Source organism: Procambarus clarkii, chromosome 27, assembly GCF_040958095.1.
Source record: "Procambarus clarkii isolate CNS0578487 chromosome 27, FALCON_Pclarkii_2.0, whole genome shotgun sequence".
NCBI lineage: Eukaryota > Metazoa > Arthropoda > Malacostraca > Decapoda > Cambaridae > Procambarus > Procambarus clarkii.
In genome coordinates, this window is record NC_091176.1 from 10,939,317 (window position 1) to 10,961,337 (window position 22,021).

The 22,021-nt window shown below is 44.3% G+C and overlaps 1 protein-coding gene across 2 annotated transcripts in view; it reads left to right on the forward strand.

The window, feature by feature from the left end:
• The first annotated feature begins 6,531 nt into the window (after positions 1-6,531).
• The window catches only part of LOC123762641 (calcium-activated chloride channel regulator 1), a 39,336-nt gene continuing 23,846 nt past the window's right edge, over positions 6,532-22,021 (forward strand). Inside the window, exons 1-6 of one of the 2 annotated variants that reach the window (XM_069332336.1) lie at positions 6,532-7,122; positions 10,732-10,845; positions 16,652-16,838; positions 17,918-18,024; positions 20,138-20,308; positions 21,841-21,968. In XM_069332336.1, the coding sequence (XP_069188437.1) occupies positions 6,961-7,122; positions 10,732-10,845; positions 16,652-16,838; positions 17,918-18,024; positions 20,138-20,308; positions 21,841-21,968 (869 nt within the window). In that variant the 5' untranslated portion in view covers positions 6,532-6,960. The remainder of the gene's footprint in view (positions 7,123-10,731; positions 10,846-16,651; positions 16,839-17,917; positions 18,025-20,137; positions 20,309-21,840; positions 21,969-22,021) is intronic. The other variant, XM_069332337.1, reaches the window with a different exon arrangement.

Genomic DNA, 22,021 nt, shown 5'->3' on the forward strand with positions numbered 1-22,021 from the left:
TGAGGCCAGCAGTACACAAACAACAGGGCGACGAGTGCTTGCTAGTGTTGTAAAGGATCACTATTCAACAAGTTGTTTCATGCAAGTGACGAGGCCATTCTCTCTCCACTACACCCCCAGCTGGACGTATCTGGCTAATTTGTTAAAATTTGGCTGTGTAGACAGAAGGGAGGTGGTCAATAAGATGCCCGGCTTAGAGGGTTTAATAGAGACGAGACACCAACCTGAAACCCTTCCCCTAGCTGGTACTGGACACGGGGAATATATTCTTCAATTTAAATTTCTGCCCCCGGGGGGCAAGAACAGGGTGTACTACACCCTATCCCCAATAGGCAGACAAGCAGTTGGGTTGTTTATCCTGTCACTTGTACCCAGACACAGCTGGGTTTCAAGCTCAACAAGCCACAATGTAGGGAAGAAAACATGTCTTTTTACCCATAAGCTTATAAACCCAAGGAACCGCCTACCCGCCAAAGCCAAGCTAGTTTTTTTTATCTACACTGTGTAATCCTTCATGTAGAATAGAGTAGCAGCACGTTTCTGTGTATACCTAAGCTTGTTAATAACAAAAATTGTAAAAAAAAACTTAAATTTTAAAATCTAGCTCTATAAATTTATCAAGACAAATGGGGGGGACATTTGATAAGCTGCCGGCTTCCTGTCCTCGTCGAAGTCACTTTTGAGATAGTGGCCATCGGGTAAATTTAAAAATTCAAATTCAAAATATATAAATTTAGGTCTATTTAGGTAAATTTAGGGAACGATATACACTGGCTGCCTGTTCCCACTACACAATGAATTATTATTATTATAATTACTAATAATAATAATATTATTATTATTATTATCAGTTAGTAATACGTCTGTAACTTCCAGGATCTTTTGGTCTCAGTATGGGGACAATTATTGCGTATTTCCATTGTGTGGGCAATATTCTATTTAGGGTTTATTTATTCAAATACTAAAGTCCCCGACACCTTAGATAGTGCATTGAGAATGTCATAGGTTACCGGCCATCTTCACCAGGCGCAATACTTCTAACTTTTTTTCATATCCTCCCTTACTTCCTGGGCTGATTGGTTGTCCATACTCGTCACTATAGATTGTGTTTTTGTTATCCTAATTTTGCTATCATTACACCGCAGGAGCTGTTCCCTGCTTATTTCTGTAAGGGAGGTGGAAGATGCTGCATTACTCCATTTTGTATTAGCTCTTCAGTCTTACTTACCCTTGGGATTTTTGTGTGCAGCTGGCTGGGCTCTGCTTTCCTTAGCTCTCTATATTTATCTTCACACTTGTCTTAATGATGTTTCTCCTCCAGTGGAACTAGTTAAGACAAGCCAGTGTCTTTCTCGCTCTTTAATTAATCTTCTTTTTCCCTGACTACTTGCCACACATTTTAAAGAACTTTTGATTTCTTTTAGTGGGATGTCTCATGCCGTACATCTTTATGTAACCAGTTTCATACCATTTGGTTTTCCTTTTGTGAGGGTTGCTTCGCTCATTCGTACGACGTTGACGCGGGATTCTGAGACAGCTCTTAATTTGCTTATTGAGGCCATCAATATCTTCGGGATTTGATAGTTGGTGAAGCAGTCACCCATCTTGTTTATAAAGTGCGGCCTCATATCAACTCAGAGTGACTGCCTTTTTCTTGTATTTGTCTCCTATCTCTTGTTCGGTGGCAAGCAGCGCCCAGTGGTCACTACATAAACTGTGTACAATGTGTGTACTGGCATCACTATCTTGAGCATTCAACAAGAGAGCATAATCTAATCTTGCCCATCTGAAGTGAGTTGGCTGTTCTTCATTCAGGACTTTGAGATTTTGACTTCCCCTGACATAGAGGGTTTCCGTCCATTGACATTAGATTGACTCCAGTTTGCATCAAAGTGTGGATGCTTGGTATTAAGATCACCGACCAGCAGGGTAGGTTTTATATTAACAAATTCAGGTAATGTGTTAAGATCAAGTTTATTCAGTAACACATACAGACTGATTACATGTAATGCGCTGTTGTTTGTCTTAACATACAGCCCCGCTCTTGTGATAGGTGAGTCCACTACGGGCTCACCATAGCCCTTGCTACTATGAACTTCTTGTTCCGAGTAGCTAAATCTAAAACTAAATCTAAATCTGTTGTTTAAGCAAAGGGGTTACCCCTAGCAATTCGTACTTACCCTGCTGTTAATTAAATTTTGCCACGAGTAACGTTCTTGGGCAGCGCCACCCATCTTGTGAGTGAACATACCACCATAGCAGCATGTAGAACCCCCCCCTCCCCCAATAGGAATAAAACCCACAGGGTTGTTCATCCTATCACTTCTGGCGACTTCTGTGGTAAAAAATAAACTAAAACACTTGTATCCAGAACCAACTGGGACTTACTTAACTGTCTCAAATGGAAAAACTGTCAAGTAAAACATTAATATCTTACAACCCTCAAGTTTACGTCATCTTGAGGGTGCAGTATCTGTACTTAACAGTGTTTTCCTGACTAGAATAAAGGTGGAGTTTATTATACTACACATTATTTTTCAGATAGTGGTCCAGTCGATGTCCTTCACTTCATGCCGCTCTGCTGTTGTGTCCATCACGAATCTTCATGGGCACTTGCATCTAAGACGAATTCTTGCAATTGCGGATTCTCTCCTTCGGCCACCTCATTTTCGTCTGTAGTGAATGTGGTTGTTAGCTGCAACTGCATTATAACAGCGTACAGATTCACTGACTTGCTTTTCTATCCTCCTTTCCTCGGCTTCCTTGCCACGGAGGAGTTGTCTGATGATGCCCCTGAGAGGGATAATTGGTCCACTTCTCTTTCTCATCTACATCAATAACCAACCAAATGCCTGCAACACCTGAAACCAATTTTATTTGCTGGTGACACTCTTCATTTTTTCAAATGGTAACCCACTTATTCTGACAGTAAATACTGAACTCAGAGAGTTCATTTATAATGATATAACTTTATCATTTGTTATATGATAAACGGGGAGTTATATCATTTATAATGATATAACTCCCACTCTACCATTAACCGTAGGAGTGCCACAGGGCAGCATCCTGGGACCTCTCCTATTTCTCATATATATCAAGAATCTGCCTAATGTCTCTAACATTCTTACACCTATATTATTTGCTGACGATACTATCCTCATCTATTCAGACCCCAACCCACACACACTAAATAATGTTGTAAACAATGAACTAAAAAAAGTTCACTTATGGATGTCAACCAACAAACTCACAGTAAACATAGAAAAGACCTACTACATCTTGTTTGCAAGCAAATCAACATATGCAATTCAGCTACAGATAGACAATGTTAACTTCAGCAATAAAAATGACGGAAAGTTCCTTGGCCTATACTTACACAAGAGACTCAACTTCAGCACCCACAAACAACACATAACCAAGAAAGTCTCAAAAACGGTTGGTATACTCTCTAAAATCAGATATTATGTTCCAAACTCTACTCTCCTCTCATTATACTATGCGCTATTTTATCCCTATCTTGCATATGGTATCTGTGCATGGGGCTCAGCCTCTGCATACTACCTCAACCTCATCATCACCCAGCAAAAATCTGCTATCAGAACAATAACAAACTCGGCTTTCAGACCCTTTGTTTAAATCCCTAAACATACTAAACATAACTCATTCCACACATTCTCTTGTGCCAATTACATTTACAAAACCCTATTCTTAAGTGCAAATCCTGTTCTGAAGTTCTTCTTGTACAGATGTAATAAAACACATAATCACTACACCAGAAATAAATATATCTTTGATATCCCCAGAGTCAAATTTAATCTGTGTAAACACTCTATGCAAATAAAGGGACCTGGTCTATGGAACTCACTCCCTAACGAATGGAAAAGCTGCCAAACTTTTGCCTTATTCAAAAATGAAACCAAAAGCAGCTAATTTCATCTTCATAGTTTCCTACCTAGTGCTTGAAACTCGCACTGTATCTAGTGCGAGTATCTGTATATCTGTATCTAGAAACTCAAATCCTACCTTACTGACAGGCTCCAATGTGTTTCTGTGAATAATACAATTTCTCCCACCCTACCCATCAACACTGGTGTTCCCCAGGGCAGCATACTTGGCCCTCTCCTCTTTCTCATCTACATTAATGACCTTCCAAATGCCTCCCAACACCTCAAACCAATTCTATTTGCTGACGACACAACCTTCATTTACTCCAGTCCTGATCCCCTTGCTCTAAATGCCACAGTAAATACTGAGCTAAATAAAGTCCATCTGTGGCTAACTGCCAACAAACTCACCCTTAACATTGACAAAACTTTCTATATTCTGTTTGGCAATAAATCCTCTAATCAAATAAATCTCAAAATAAACAATACCCAAATTTGTAACAAATTAGATGGCAAATTCCTTGGCATTCTCATTGACCACAAGCTGAATTTCCAGGGACACATTCTAAACATATCAAAAAAAGTTTCAAAAACTGTGGGCATTCTTTCTAAGATCAGATATTATGTACCACGCCCTGCCCTGGTGACTCTCTATTACTCCCTTATCTATCCATATCTCAACTATGGTATTTGTGCTTGGGGCTCTACTACCCAAAATCACTTACGTCCTCTAATTACTCAACACAAAGCTGCTATTAGGACAATATCCAATTCTGGCCCCAGACATCACTCGGTACCCCCTACTCAAATCTCTGAATATGTTAGACATTAAGTCACTGCACATTCTCTCATGTGTATTATACATATATAAAACGCTAAACTATAATGCCAATCCTGATCTCAAAAGCTTCATAGAAGGTTGTAACAGAACCCATGAGCACCACACCAGAAATAAATACAGTTTTGATATTCCTAGAGTACGACTTAATCAAACCAGAAATGCTCTACAAATCAAGGGGCCCAGAATGTGGAATGACCTTCCCAACCATGTTAAAGACTGTACCTCTCTCAACCAGTTTAAGTTAAAAACGAAGCTATACCTAATAAATTCCCTGTAACCTACCTTACCCCTCTGTTGTCAACCCATGTATGTTTTTTGTTTTTGTTTTTGTTTTTCAAATCAACGCTGTTTGAATGTAATTTTCTGTAATAATTTGTAATTGTATTTGTGCTGCTTTTTCAACAATGATCCCCCCTCTTTTACCTCTATTTTTATTTGTACTCAACACATTTTATTTTTTTACCCATTAGTTTTAAGCTTTAGTCATTAGTGTTTTTTCCTGCCCGAAACGCTTTGCGTAATAGTGGCTTTAGGCATTGTATGTACTAGCTCTATCTATAAAGCCAACAAACTTTGTAAAATCTCTTTATGTATGTACCTTTACCTAAATAAAAATTATTATTATTATTATTATTATTAGTGCTACCCAATTCCCCAATATATATACCTATGCCATACAACTTTACCATTGTAATCATTGCTGTTATCTTATATCATGTTATACACATAGTTTGCTACATTATATCTTGCAATAATCCTCAAATTATGCTAAAATGTACTTGTGGATTACCCTAACATTTACTTTAATGTACCTACCTTTTTTTTCTGTCAAATTTCTTATACAATTTATTTTTTATATTCTCTTATAATGTATTTTTTTATACTTTCTTACAATGTATTTGTATACTTTCTTACAATGTACCTGTAAACATTTTTTTTTAATTTTGCTAGAAATTACCTTCTTAAAATTATATGTTAGATTAAGGATCTGCCCGAAACACTGTGCGTGCTAGTGGCTTTACATGAATGTAAAACGTCAAGTCTCTGTACTCTCATACACCCAATGTACCTTCTTGTATATAAATAAATAAATAAATTTATGGTTAATTATTAATAAACTTACCCTTAACACTGAAAAATCGTATTACGTATTGTTTGGAAGCATGTTCACCAATTAAATCAAGTTGTGAATTAACAATACTTAAATTGAGAAGATAATAGATGGGGAAATTCATTGGTGTTTACATTGATAACAAACTGAATTTCAATTGAAATTGAAATAAGTTTATTGAGGTAAAATACACACAAAGGGATGAGGTAGCTCAAGCTATTCTCACCCCGTTTAGTACATCGTGTTAATACATACATATACACACATCACAAACAATAAACATATTACCAAACATTCTGAGATAATTTAATTGTGATATACAAAGTATAAAAAGTTTCTAAAACATTAGACATTTTCTCTAAAATCTGAGGCCTCCATGTCCCTTACGCAGCCATCAGACTGTACAAAATTATTGGAAATTCGTCTGACTCTTAACCCAAATGCCAAATATAAAGCTTGAGTAAAATCCTAATATGCTTAAACAAAAAAATACGACTCTTAAAAATATATATCAAAATTAAGCGTAAGAAGTTATGAGCATCAACCCTGTTAAAACAAAGAGCAATAAGAGGTTACAATATACACCCAACTAGGGTTAAAACTTGATATAAGATTAAACACAAAGACGCTCTTAGAGCCGCACATCTGCTGAAGCAATCATGTCCGCTGCTTGTGTCACCCCCGGAGTCCCCCTCAGTCCGTTTCCGGACTCGATGACGTAGGTCACTCTTGTATTCTCCCTGGCTTTTTTCTGGGGTCGTGTGCGTGGTAAATGGTTAGTGTGAGGCTGTGGCTGGCTGCAGCAGGGTCGGGGGTAAGCCTCTTGCGTGCTCCGTCCTCATCTTCTCCAGTTTGTGAACAAGTGACGAACGTAAACGTTTAACTGTGAAAATTACTCCCTAAGCATACAGGGGTCTCCTCCCTCGGGCAGCGTAGTGGGCGTTTATGTTCCACATAAACACTATTATATTCGAGCACAAATGTTTTATTGTCAAGTGAGAATCAAGACAGGTTTTTCAATTGTTGAAGAAAGTATAACAGGTCATTTATCAAGGAGAATGGCGTGTGGTTAGAAAACATGCCGGAATTCGTTAAAGAGATGCCGGCGTGATAAACAATCTTGAATGAGAAGAATGGCAGGCATGATTTTAGGTGTCTTGACGCTTGGCTCTGTCCTTGGTTTAGTCAGGGCGAACACAGTCCTTTCTGAAAATGGCTATGAGGGCGTCGTCGTGGCCATCGGGGAAGAGGTGCCCGAGGATCCGAACATCATTACAAATCTAAAGGTTGGTGTTGAAATAATAATACTAATTTGGAAAATGAAAATTTCAGTTAATTTTCGGATATAATGTGAAACCCCTGCTGCTTACCATTATTATGATACGAAAACGCACACACACACGCATACGTTAGAAAGAATATTTTCAGTGTCAGAGAAGTTAATAAATGGAATGCACTAGGCAGTGATGTGGTGGAGGCTGACTCCATACACAGTTTCAAATGTAGATTTGATAGAGCCCAGTAAGCTCAGGAATCTGTACACCAGTTGATTGACAGTTGAGAGGCGGGACCAAAGAGCCTAAGCTCAACCCCCGCAAGCACAATTAGGTGAGTACACACTTATGGGAGCCGGTGGCCGAGCGGACAGCACGCTGGGCACGTGATCCTTTGGTCCGGGGTTCGATCCCGGGCGCCGGCGAGAAACAATGGGCAGAGTTTCTTTCACCCTATGCCAATGTTACCTAGCAGTAAATAGGTACCTGGGAGTTAGTCAGCTGTCACGGGCTGCTTCCTGGTGTGTGTGTGGTGTGGAAAAAAAAGTAATAGTAGAAACAGTTTTTTTTGTTTTTGTTTTTTTAGATATATATACAAGAGTTGTTACATTCATGTACAGCCACTAGTACGCGTAGCTTTTCGGGCAAGTCCCTGGGGAGAGAGAGAGAGAGAGAGAGTGTGAGAGAGAGAGAGAGAGTGTGAGAGAGAGAGAGAGAGAGAGAGAGAGAGAGAGAGAGAGAGAGAGAGAGAGAGAGAGAGAGAGAGAGAGAGAGAGAGAGAGAGAGAGAGAGAGAGAGAGAGAGAGAGAGAGAGAGAGAGAGAATAAAACAGTAAAAGAAGATATAATAGGAGAGACAGGAGAGGCGTGGAGGCGGACACATTAACAATGACGCCAGTGGACACATTGGTCCTTCACCCGCAGAAAATGGGAATCGACATCCGGTCCAGTTAATATTCGCATATTAACTGGAACACCATATTAATATGGTGTTCGCTAGGGAAGATGCCGGGATGGTGGTCTTATTTGAAGGGTTGATTGATTGATGTTAAGCCATCCAAGAGGTGGCACGGGCATGAATAGCACGTAAAGGTGTGGCGCAGTGTGAGGAGTGTGATGTGGTGTGAGGGTGTGGTATGGTGTGAGTGGGTGTGGAGTAGTGTGAGGGGTGTGGTGTGGTGTGAGGTGGTGTGGTGTAGTGTGCGGTGTGTGGTAGTGAGCGTTGGTTGGGCATCGCATCTGGGCATGATTAAATAACAAACAATCAGTGACTTGCTTATTGGTCATGCAATAATTTGGTTAGTGACCCGCAGGCATGTATAGTGGGCAGCAGGTATCAGGCAGCTATCACTGATATCCCTCTTCATCTGGGCCCCACTATTCAAGTATCATACACACACCCATCACCAAGAAAGGTAATGGGAATCTTGCTCTTCTTCAAGCTGTCACACTTAAAACAATCCCCTCTATAAAAACATTTAAGATCTCACGAGCACTGTGTCTACACCGATGGCCCAGTCCAGTCGTTAACAGGACGGACTGCAGCAACCTGTAGGTCATATCAAAATAATACCTTCATACAGACTATCAGTTTCAGGTTAAACAACTGGCTGCACTCACAAACAGAACTAGCAACACATCAACTAGCTACCAATGCATTAAACATCACAGGAGGAATAATATTTTGTGATTCAAAGCCTACTCTTCAAGCACTTGAAAACATCTCCTGCATTTATCGACAGGAAGAGCTTCATAACAGCAATTATATATAACCTACTCGCTGCACATAATAAATGTTTTAGTATCTGAGCCTGTAGAAAGCCTTTTGGCCCAGGTGAGGCGAGGCTTCTCTCCATATTCAAAAACTCCCAATCATTTTAAAATTCAATTCAAACTTAAAACTTTATTCATGTTTTGTACATTTATAATTGAGTTAGTTTGAAACTTTCCAATGAGTTGCTGTTATTGTGTTACTTGCCTCCAACTTTTTCCACCGATCTTATACTATTTCCAAACCCGTTTTTGTATATTTGTTTCCTGACTATAAATGTATCTAATTTGAATCAAATGAGTCGAAATTTGCAAATTTAACTTTCTATTATGCACACAAGGGCAGGGAGTATTCTGGTGTTCAGTGTTCATATAGAGTTCATTATTCAATATAGTGTTCAAACCTTAAAGGTTTGTCACAGAGTTTACAATCTGAATATTTTGGTAGTGACTCAGCCTCACTAACCTGCCAGATGTGCCTATAGCCAAGGCGAATTCGTGCAATGACTACATCACATTGTCTGGTCCGGCTACTGTGCTGACCATACAAATACCTATTACTACAAAAGTTGTCATAGCTTTTAATACTGCAACTTCACGTCTCTGGGCATTTCTTAGGTGGGTGACACGGGTGGTGGTGGTGGCTGTGGGTGGTGGTGGCTGTGGGTGGTGGTGACGGACACGGAACATAAAAAGCATGAAGGAACTCACTTCCCCCGGCACCACCCAGCTGGGGAGCTAGCTAGGCCACGTGCTCCGTTTAACATCACTTACATACATCTCTCCCATTCGTCCTCAACGTTTATATACGCCCCACTTTTCGCTCAGCCATGGCTTTAATGGAGGATTTAAAAGGCGGTGGTTGTTTCGCTTGGCGGAGGTGGGCGAGTATTTTTTTTTTTTATTTGAGCGGCGTGGGTTAATCCGGATGTTTCGACGAACGTAAATAAGATCCACGTATGTAAGGCGAGGTGTGTGACGTCACTCCTCTGTCGTGGTTATTATATTTCTGTATCTGTGCTCGCCCGGGCCATCTGTGTCTTGACTGTTTCCTCTTGCCTACCCTGTGTCTGCCCCTCGCTCTGTTATACCCCTTACACCCCTATAGCGCACGCACACGCATGCATGCGTGCTCACACACACACAGGACCAAAGAGACCCCCGCAAGAACAAATAGGTGAGTACACACACACACACACACACACTTAGGTGGAATGCATTAGGAAGTGATGTGGTGGAGGCTGACTCTATACATAGTTTCAAATGTAGATACGATAGAACCAAGTAGGCTCAGGAATCTGTACACCAGTTGATTGATGGTTGAGAGGCGGGACCAAAGAGCCAAAGCTCAACCCCGCAAGCACAAATAGGTGTGTACACACACACACATTAGTTGATTGACAGTTGAGAGGCGGGACCAAAGATCCAAAGCTCAATCCCCGCAAGCACAAATAGGTGAGTACACCTACAGCACAGCCGGGTTCAGCTCAAATGCCACATTCTCAATTCCACCTTCCCTCCCGCCGTCCAACTATCCGGTCTCCAGCACCATGTACGTTACTACCATCCTTCGTGACTTCTAAATTTTCAGGCCACAAGGGCATCATTGTTGTCCTACACATTCCCAACAATTATCCCTCTTAGTAAACATGGCTCTTGGCGCGACCTCAAATTTCTCCCCTTCCTCTTCAGCCGCCGTACCAGTAATGTACCAGAAATGTACCCGCATGGGTAGTGTACTCACACCTACTCCAGTTCTCCCAGCTAACCCACATATTTAACACTGTCAGTCTGTTAACCCACACTTCCGTCCTGCCTGCAGTGCTCGTAACATCTTTCCTCCCATTGACAGAAGATGTTCACGGACGGGTCGCTGGTGCTGTACGAGGCTACGCGTCGGCGAGCCTACTTCCGCGAGGTCACCATCGTCGTCCCGTCAACTTGGAACTCCAGCGAGCACTATATGGTGGGTCACTTCTCGCCAAGTCACGGCCATGTCAAGTATAGGACCTGGTAGGTCATACTGGGCCCTGACATAGATATGTTAGGTTATAGTATATTATGCCAGGTCACGCTAGGTTATGCCAGATCGTGCTAGGACACTTTAAATCGTGCTGCCACACTAAGATTTATCATCCTATTACCGTAATCATGAAGAAAGCGTACCACGAACCACACTCGGGCTTTTCACCATCATTACGTGGCGTCAAAGCACTTTAGAATCAAAGTTGAGTTATATAGCAACTTATATGTCTTTATTTTAAGTATCTTAGATACTACACAGAATACTTTAAGTATGTTCAGTCTCTGCAGTACTGTGTTAGTATAGTGTATTAGTGTAGTGCATTAACACCGTGATCAAGGTGTATGTTGGGAGGCCAGAGTGTAGCAGGCTGGCAGTGTTGCCACCAGCAACCCGTTCTCGCAAATTTAATAAGTCAATATTGACTTATTAAATATGTGCATAGGTGACATACTTAACATAATAGTTTCCCTTGAAAAGCTTCATAGAAAACACCGACCTTACCTAACCTACTTAGTATGTTAAGATAAGCATCTTATTGCTTCGTAATTACAATTATTACCTAACCTATACCTATAATAGGTTAAGTAACAATTGTAATTACGAAGCTATAAGATGCTTATTTTAACATACTAAGTAGGTTAGGTAAGGTCGGTGTTTTCTATGAAGCTTTTCAAGGGAAACTATTATGTTTAGTATGTCACCTATGCACGCAACTAATAAGTCAATATTGACTTATTAAATTTGCGAGAACGGGTTGCTCCCTCTGTACTCTACTGTTTCTAAGGCGAATGAAGAATAGTTTTCAATTCCACAGTCATATTAGGCCCCAGCTGGTGTCTTGCTACTCTCTTTTTATGTTTAATATTTCCACATATAGTATTTGTTTCTAAACATATTATTTACTTGTTTACACATATATATGTATAACCACGTATATCTATGTATGAACATATTGCCCCTATTAATCTCTGTAAAAATCCGTCTTCAAATGTCTTAGTTTGTCACGAATGTACGTGTTGTCCACTGCATCATGTTTCTGTGTATTAATATGAAGACAGACCGTACTACACTGTACTCAAGGGAATTTCCAAACCTGAATCACGACCCATATAACAACTATTACGATTTTCTCAATGCCTTCACCCGGAGAAGAAATAAGAAAGCGTGAATACAATTGGCACAAAATAGAATCTATTCAATTCACCTTAATAAAATGGAGACAAATTAAATCTTATTTTAGGACCGTGATGTCTCCCGCTGGGCCTTTCCGAGCGAGTTGGTGTTAAGGGAGTGGTGGATTATCACACACCTCTTGGGGGTGGGTAGGGAGGGGGGGGGGGAACGGTTGTCTGGGGGCTAGGCTCTGTCTGTGAGTTTGTCTGTGTGTGTGTGTGTGGGTGCCTCTGTAAATGTTCTTGTGTCTGGCTGTATATTTGCCCGCCTTGGTCTTTATGTTTGCCGATTTATAATTTAATTTAAAATAATTCTGGGAATAAGATAATGATCCCCGCCCATAATGTCACCCGCTTCCATCTCCATCTCGGTGTATTAAGTTAACTTATGACGAAATTAACAACATAATAAATTCAACTCTCTCGTCGCACAAGGCCCCGTGATAAAGCGACTTATAACCTCCTCAGACACCAAGCATGTCAAAGTAATTCCAACCATGATTATTCCATTAAGAACAAATGACCTGCAATGTTAGCAGTACAACCCATGGTGTTACAAATGACCTACAGTGTTAGCAGTACAACCCATGGTGTTACAAATGTTAGCAGTACAACCCATGGTGTTACAAATGTTAGCAGTAAAACCCATGGTGTTACAAATGACCTACAGTGTTAGCAGTACAACCCATGGTGTTACAAATGTTAGCAGTACAACCCATAGTGTTACAAATGTTAGCAGAACAACCCATGGTGTTACAAATGTCCTACAGTGTTAGCAGTACAACCCATGGTGTTACAAATGACGTCAAGGTTAGCATTTACCTGCACCGTGACGACTAAACGACCTCTTGTGTGACAAGACAGTCTGTTGGTTAGTTACAGAACCATGTTGTTAAGGGGAAGGAAGAGACAGGTGCTGAGGGTGGGGGGGGGAGGGGTGACATGGGGAGGGGAGAGGAGACGGGTAAGAGGGGAAGAGAGGAGGGAGAGATGTAGGTGAGAGTGGGGAAGAGAGAGAAATAAGGGAGGGGTAGGGGGAGAGAGACCAAGACACAGCCGGATACCCCATCTAGTTCATAATAAAATTCTTCTCACGAGTAGACAATTCTCACCACAAGAAAGCTACTTCACCATAATCTTGTAGTATACTAACACCCCCAGCCGTGGTATACTACTGCCACTAACACACCTGCCGCTATAGGCTAACATACCATAACAAAGCAACTCCCACCGGCGACAAAACGCCCCACTGTCATAAACTAACTAGAGGATTCAGTTCCTGAACCGATTATGTGCCTCTGTAATCCTTTACACCACCGCCCACGGGATGGGTATGGGGTGCATAATAAAGAAAGAAATTATTATTATATGTCATAAACTAACACACACCGTGAGAAATGTACCCCCACGTTGATAAACACTCCCTGGCGGTGGCAAGTGGCCCGGCGCGACACAACATTCTCCTCCCTCCCTGCCACTAACTGTGACAAGGTTACAGTTTGTGTCCTTGTCACATATCTGTGACAAGGACACATATATGCTTCGTATTGTGACGAGCGTCCCGCCATCGTTGCTTGTCTCCAGGGGAAGTGGACGTAGCTGACGTAAAATGGAAGTGGATAGTTCATGATTCTGGGTAGTGGTGAGGGACTAGGCTCCCCCGCGGTCAGTGTCGCCACACTTGCTGGAATGATTACCGGCGCTGGATGCCTGGAACTAAGGAGCACTCTCACACCTTTCGGATTAACCTGAGAATACTGGTCCTAGAATTGGACAATTTCTTTAAAATATACGGATATTATCTTTTATAGATATACTGTATAATATAGGTGTTTGTAATTACCTAAGTGTAGTTAAAGGATGAGAGCTACGTTCGTGGTATCCCATCTTCCCAATACTCTTTGTCGTATAACGCTTTGAAACTACTGACGGTTTTGGTCTCCACCACCTTCTCAATTAGCTTGTTCCAACAGTCTACCACTCTGTGTGCAAAAAAAAAAATGTTCTAATTTTTTTCGGCACCTCTGTTTCCTTAGCTTGAATTTGTGCTGATTTCAGAAATTCATGTTTGTCAATTTGGTCGATTCCTGTTAATATTTTATACGTAGTGATCATATCTCCTCTTTTTCTTCTATCTTCTAGTTTTGGCATGTTTAACGCCTCTAGTCTCTCCTCGTAACTCTTGTTTTTCAGTTCCGGAAACCATTTTGTAGCATGCCAGTTGCACCTTATACAACTGCTGCATGTTCCAATTTTGGTCTCACAAAAGTTATGGACAGTTTCTTTAGTATTTCACCATCCATATAATTAAAATCAAGTCTTAAGTTGGAAAGCGACACATACGCTCCTCTCACAATGTTCTTTATGTGTTCCTCTGGCGACAGTTTACTATCCTAAACCACGCCCCTAGGTCTCCTTCTTTATTAGACTTCTGTAATTCCTTTCCACATAATTTGTAAGGTGTGTGTGTGTGTGTGTGTAGGCCTACCATCCTGGCCCGCGGGGTTGCGCTCTCAGGATACATAATGACGCAACGGCCTAACCTAACAAGTGCACTCGGCCGGATAGGAGCCGATAACCACCTAAGAAACGACAACGACACCCGTGACGTCACGAACAGGATGCCCTTTACGCTACTAGAATTTTGGAATTGCATCGCCTAAATTAAGTCTACTTAGTCTCTCCTATAACGAGTCCTTCCAAGTGTTCGTGTCCTGCCTTGTATCAACCTTCCAAGTGTTCGTGTCCTGCCTTGTATCAACCTTCCAAGTGTTCGTGTCCTGCCTTGTATCACCCTTCCAAGTGTTCGTGTCCTGCCTTGTATCAACCTTCCAAGTGTTCGTGTCCTGCCTTGTATCAACCTTCCAAGTGTTCGTGTCCCGCCTTGTATCAACCTTCCAAGTGTTCGTGTCCCGCCTTGTATCAACCTTCCAAGTGTTCGTGTCCTGCCTTGTATCAACCTTCCAAGTGTTCGTGTCCTGCCTTGTATCACCCTTCCAAGTGTTCGTGTCCTGCCTTGTATCAACCTTCCAAGTGTTCGTGTCCTGCCTTGTATCACCCTTCCAAGTGTTCGTGTCCTGCCTTGTATCAACCTTCCAAGTGTTCGTGTCCCGCCTTGTATCACCCTTCCAAGTGTTCGTGTCCTGCCTTGTATCACCCTTCCAAGTGTTCGTGTCCCGCCTTGTATCAACCTTCCAAGTGTTCGTGTCCTGCCTTGTATCAACCTTCCAAGTGTTCGTGTCCTGCCTTGTATCACCCTTCCAAGTGTTCGTGTCCCGCCTTGTATCAACCTTCCAAGTGTTCGTGTCCTGCCTTGTATCAACCTTCCAAGTGTTCGTGTCCTGCCTTGTATCAACCTTCCAAGTGTTCGTGTCCTGCCTTGTATCAACCTTCCAAGTGTTCGTGTCCTGCCTTGTATCAACCTTCCAAGTGTTCGTGTCCTGCCTTGTATCAACCTTCCAAGTGTTCGTGTCCTGCCTTGTATCAACCTTCCAAGTGTTCGTGTCCTGCCTTGTATCAACCTTCCAAGTGTTCGTGTCCTGCCTTGTATCAACCTTCCAAGTGTTCGTGTCCTGCCTTGTATCAACCTTCCAAGTGTTCGTGTCCTGCCTTGTATCAACCTTCCAAGTGTTCGTGTCCTGCCTTGTATCAACCTTCCAAGTGTTCTTGTCCTGCCTTGTATCAACCTTCCAAGTGTTCGTGTCCCGCCTTGTATCAACCTTCCAAGCTCATGTAGGTTTATCGAGGTTGTGAAACACATCTCAAAGGTATATTGATGTATTCAACCTTCCCCCATGTTAGCCAGATGTCTCATGATGTTTTGCTCATGTTCACATCATGTTCATCTCACATTCACACCATGTTCTGTTCATATTCACCCCATGTTCTGTTCATATTCACCTCATGTTCTGCTCATATTCACCTCATGTTCTGCTCAAATTCACCCTATGTTCTGTTCATATTCACCCCATGTTCTGCTCATATTCACACCATGTTCTGTTCATATTCACCTCATGTTCTGGTCATATTCACCCCATGTTCTGCTCATATTCACCCTATGTTTTGTTCATATTCACCCCATGTTCTGCTCATATTCACACCATGTTCTGTTCATATTCACCTCATGTTCTGCTCATATTCACCCCATGTTCTGCTCATATTCATCCCATGTTCTGCTCATATTCACCCCATGTTCTGCTCATATTCACCCCATGTTCTGCTCATATTCACCCCATGTTCTGCTCATATTCACCCCATGTTCTGCTCATATTCACCCCATGTTCTGCTCATATTCACCCCATGTTCTGCTCATATTCACCCCATGTTCTGCTCATATTCACCCCATGTTCTGCTCATATTCACCCCATGTTCTGCTCATATTCACCCCATGTTCTGCTCATATTCACCCCATGTTCTGCTTATATTCACCCCATGTTCTGCTCATATTCACCCCATGTTCTGCTTATATTCACCCCATGTTCTGCTCATATTCACCCCATGTTCTGCTCATATTCACCTCATGTTCTCAACGTGTACCGCTCACGTTAACCCGGTGTTGTGTTGGTGTTGAGCAGAAGACCCAAGGGTCCGGGTATGTGAGTGGGGCGGACGTGCGGGTGGACCTGCCTCACCCGATCCACGCCGACGACCCCTACACCCTGCAGCTGGGGGGCTGCGGCGAGCCCGGCGCCTACGTCCACTTGTCCCCGACCTACGCCGCCTCCATGTACTCCGCCCTACAGCACACCTACGGCCCCCCAGGTGAGTGTCGTCACAACAATGCTCACGATATCACAATCACCGTGCCACAGGGTACTGTCACAATCACCGTGCCACAGGGTACTGTCACAATCACAGAACCTTATTGTGTCACAAGCACAGTGCCTCAGGGTGTCACAATTACGGTGTACCTGAGAGGTACAAGCACAGTGCCCCAGAATGTCACAATCATTACAACAAGTCCCGGATTCATTAAGGTTTCCAATATGCTACACATAAATGATGTGTGTATATAAGGTATATATATATATATATATATATATATATATATATATATATATATATATATATATATATATATATATATATATATATATATACATATATATATATATATATATATATATATATATATATATATATATATATATATATATATATATATATATATATATATATGAGAAGAATAATCTGAGAGGTGAGGAAGGGAAGGACTGAAGCTCACCACTTGGAGCATATTGGATATTCCTGTATTACTGTTTTAGAGTGAAGACTCGGTTATGGTGAGTACTGAGAGTTGACGGAGATGCAATACTATTGACTTAATGTTCAGTGACTCAATCCCTTGAAGTGAACCTGAGCATCTTTCAAGAATTATGGCAGTTTGTTTACATTTATTAAAGAGTTTTGACCTTCTGAGCACTACAAACTCCACAACCCAAAGGTTATTATTGTTTTAAGCAATAATAACCCCTGGTGTACGGGTTATGATGAGCTCTGGTCTACGCTACAGGGATATTTGGTTGTAAATATGTGTGTGTGTGTCCAGATTAGTGTGTAATACATCGTCCCATATTCTTATATTATTGTTACAACGCCTTATTTTTTGTCTCATGTTCCTCCCACACTCTCATACTGCCATACTATACCTTGTTTCATGTATTACATTTATGGCGTTACAATGTGACTTGGGGATATGGTATGAGGGGGTGACCCCTGGGCGTGACCCCTGGGCGTGACCCGGGGCGTGACCCCTGGGCGTGACCCCTGGGCGTGACCCTGGGCGTGACCTTGGGCGTGACCTTGGTCGTGACCTGAAGTATGACCTGGTGTACCCACAGGGAAGGTGCTGGTGCACGAGTGGGCTCACCTCCGCTGGGGGGTGTTTGACGAGTATGGTGAACACGGCACCATCACTCCCGCCTTCTACATCGGCGAGGACATGCAGGTGAGCGCTGGGCTCTGGGGGAGGGTTCTAGGCGGGAGGGTGGGCAGGGGGGAGGGTTCTAGGCGGGAGGGTGGGCAGGGGGGAGGGTTCTAGGCGGGAGGGTGGGCAGGGGGGAGGGTTCTAGGCGGGAGGGTGGGCAGGGGGGAGGGTTCTAGGCGGGAGGGTGGGCACGGGGGAGGGTTCTAGGCGGGAGGGTGGGCACGGGGGAGGGTTCTAGGCGGGAGGGTGGGCAGGGGGGAGGGTTCTAGGCGGGAGGGTGGGCAGGGGGGAGGGTTCTAGGCGGGAGGGTGGGCACGGGGGAGGGTTCTAGGCGGGAGGGTGGGCAGGGGGGAGGGTTCTAGGCGGGAGGGTGGGCACGGGGGAGGGTTCTAGGCGGGAGGGTGGGCAGGGGGGAGGGTTCTAGGCGGGAGGGTGGGCACGGGGGAGGGTTCTAGGCGGGAGGGTGGGCACGGGGGAGGGTTCTAGGCGGGAGGGTGGGCAGGGGGGAGGGTTCTAGGCGGGAGGGTGGGCAGGGGGGAGGGTTCTAGGCGGGAGGGTGGGCACGGGGGAGGGTTCTAGGCGGGAGGGTGGGCAGGGGGGAGGGTTCTAGGCGGGAGGGTGGGCACGGGGGAGGGTTCTAGGCGGGAGGGTGGGCACGGGGGAGGGTTCTAGGTGGGAGGGTGGGCAGGGGGGAGGGTTCTAGGCGGGAGGGTGGGCAGGGGGGAGGGTTCTAGGCGGGAGGGTGGGCAGGGGGGAGGGTTCTAGGCGGGAGGGTGGGCAGGGGGGAGGGTTCTAGGCGGGAGGGTGGGCAGGGGGGAGGGTTCTAGGCGGGAGGGTGGGCAGGGGGGAGGGTTCTAGGCGGGAGGGTGGGCAGGGGGGAGGGTTCTAGGCGGGAGGGTGGGCAGAGGGGAGGGTTCTAGGCGGGAGGGTGGGCAGGGGGGAGGGTTCTAGGCGGGAGGGTGGGCAGGGGGGAGGGTTCTAGGCGGGAGGGTGGGCAGGGGGGAGGGTTCTAGGCGGGAGGGTGGGCAGGGGGGAGGGCTCTAGGCGGGAGGGTGGGCACGGGGGAGGGTTCTAGGCGGGAGGGTGGGCACGGGGAGGGTTCTAGGCGGGAGGGTGGGCACGGGGGAGGGTTCTAGGCGGGAGGGTGGGCACGGGGGAGGGTTCTAGGCGGGAGGGTGGGCACGGGGGAGGGTTCTAGGCGGGAGGGTGGGCACGGGGGAGGGTTCTAGGCGGGAGGGTGGGCACGGGGGAGGGTTCTAGGCGGGAGGGTGGGCACGGGGGAGGGTTCTAGGCGGGAGGGTGGGCACGGGGGAGGGTTCTAGGCGGGAGGGAGGGTAGAGGGGGAGGCTGGCCGCTTGCTCCTTTTAGTAATCATTATCTTTATATTTCTGCCAATAACGCTGGTAACTGTGTCGTCACACGTCTATACACTACGTCATTAAGGTAAAGGTGTTTGGTAAGATGTTATCTTCTAACTCTGAGAACATGTCTTTCTTGTCTTGCTAAACATATTTATTAACGTTTATTAGTCTTCTTTTTCCTCCGCGTGTACTCCTGGCGGCGCTGGAGCTGCATCTTGCACTGGCAGGCAACACTTTCGGCAGTTTGGTTCCTTCCAATCTTCCTTTGATGCCACCAGCCTCCCTCACTCGTATGTCTCTCTTGTAATACACCATAACCCTTTTTTCTTCCTCTTAATAAAGATGGTTGTCAAAGCCCTTCAAGACATTAATAGCAAAAATCCCATAGCCAAGATGGTAGTCTTTCTCTATCTGTCTCCAGAACTTTCCATTTACTCGTCTTGACTGCAAGACAACTCGGCCAGCTCACTCTCAGGTGCACTCTACCCCCCTGAAGAGCAAGGCATCACACACACTCCCCCATGAACATCAGCATTAAGGAAACAAAACGCCAATTGGCTCAAGCGACACCTTCCTACCTCATCCATCTTGGTTATATTTATATTTCAGTATTCAATAACATATCTACAAGAAAGACCATACTAACATACCGGGGTATTTACTCGTTCTAAATAAAGTGTATTTTAGCTAGTGTATATTATATATACACCAGCACTATACACACACACCACCTCCATACACCACATTCAGTACAAGGCCCGTCTCGTGGACAGGTACATGCGACGGGTTGTACAGACAGCATCAAGGGCTGGCTGAGGAAGACAGACGGGTCAGAGTGCCACGCAGACATCTCTGGCATGCCAAACTCGGAGTGTCACTTCTTTCCCGCAGACCACCTCAACAACGCCACCGCTTCCCTTATGTATCTCTACTTCCTCGACTCTGTGAGTATCCCTGTGTCCTCGGGGGGGGGGGGGGGTGTAACCCTGTGTCCTGGCATGTGTGTAGCCCCTCGTGTCCTAGGGTGAGGGTGTGCATGTAGCCCCGTGTTATGGGTCCTGGTATGTGTAGTCCTGGGGTGTGTGTAGCCATGTGCCCCGGGTTGTGTAGTCCTTGGGTGTGTAGCGCCTGTGTCCTGGGATGTGTATCTGTGTCCTGGTGTGTGTATCAGTGTGTCCTGGTGTGTGTATCCTTGTGTCCTGGGGTGTGTAGCCCTGTGCCTTTGTCCTGGGGTCCATTAGTATTCCAAGTCCTGGAGTGTGCTTACTTAAACCAATCCGTCCCCAGGCTATGTTCATTCCTTCCAGCGACCGACCCCAAAGATCCATTCGGCAATTTTAACACGCTAGTCATTCAAAATAGTTAAAAATAAGAATTTTCTCAAATATAAATTAATATTGTTATAGATTAGCATACTATGCACATATAGGCATAGGTTAGGTTAGGTGTTTAGGTTCTGTTGTCGATTATTTGTATTTGTAGTACGTGAGTGAAGCATTTATAGAATTGTGGTTCGAACAAAGGACGCAAGCGAAGCATTTGTTCCGGAAGTATTCGGACGTCATTAGTTGTGAGTCGTGTGTAAACCGCTTTTCATTCATAAATCAGCCTGTCCTCTAAACAAAGACCCAAAGTCCATTCCATGCACCCGCCAAACCCCCAGGTGTTTATGAATGAAAAGCGGTTTACACACGACTCACAACTGATGACGTCCGAACACTTCCGGAACAAATGCTTCACTGACGAATTTTCTTCGAACCACAACGCTGTAAATCAGCCCGTCCTCCAAACAAAGATCCAAAAGTGATTCCATGCACCCGCCAAACCCCCTGTTTATGAATGAAAAGCGGTTTACACACGACTCACAACTGCTGACGTTCGAACATATCCGGAACAAGTGCTTCACTGACGAATTTTGTTCGAACCACAACGCTGTAAATGCTTCGCCCACGTACTACAAATACAAATAATCGCCAACAGAACCTAAACACCTAACCTAACCTACGCCTCACTATACACACAACTTTAATGTATATTAATATCAATTTATATATGGAAACAAACCAATTTTTAGTACAGAGTACGTTAAAATTGATGAATGCGTCTTGGGAGTGGATCGCTGCAACCAGGTCTGAGGACAGGTTGCAGTGTTGATGAGGACGGGTTGCTTAACTGCCTGTATCTTGTAGAGCGAGAACTAGCTCCTGGACCTCGCCTCATAGTTATTGTACCCGGAACATTTGTACCCCCACCTGCGTTTCACTTACTTTTTTTGCCGTTTCGACATTCTCTTAACTCCCTTTGACCCGCCCTCCCTCCAGTACGATTAATATTTGGTTCCATTCATGCATCATCCTATTAACCTCCTCCCCCCCCCCCCAACAGACACATTAAGAACCCTACGACTCTCCTCCCGCCTCTTGGCTCGCCTATGTCAGTCAAATTTTTGTGTTTATTTTATATTTCTGGCCACCAGGTGAAGATGTTTTGTGATAACGACCCGATGTCCCACAACCCGTACGCCCCTAACGCTCAGAATCTTCAGTGTGACGGTCGCTCGGTGTGGGAGATCATCACCCTGCACAAGGACTTCAGAGACGGCGCGTGAGTAGTTACTGGGTACTGCTGCAAGTGTACGGTTGTTACTGCTGCTGCAA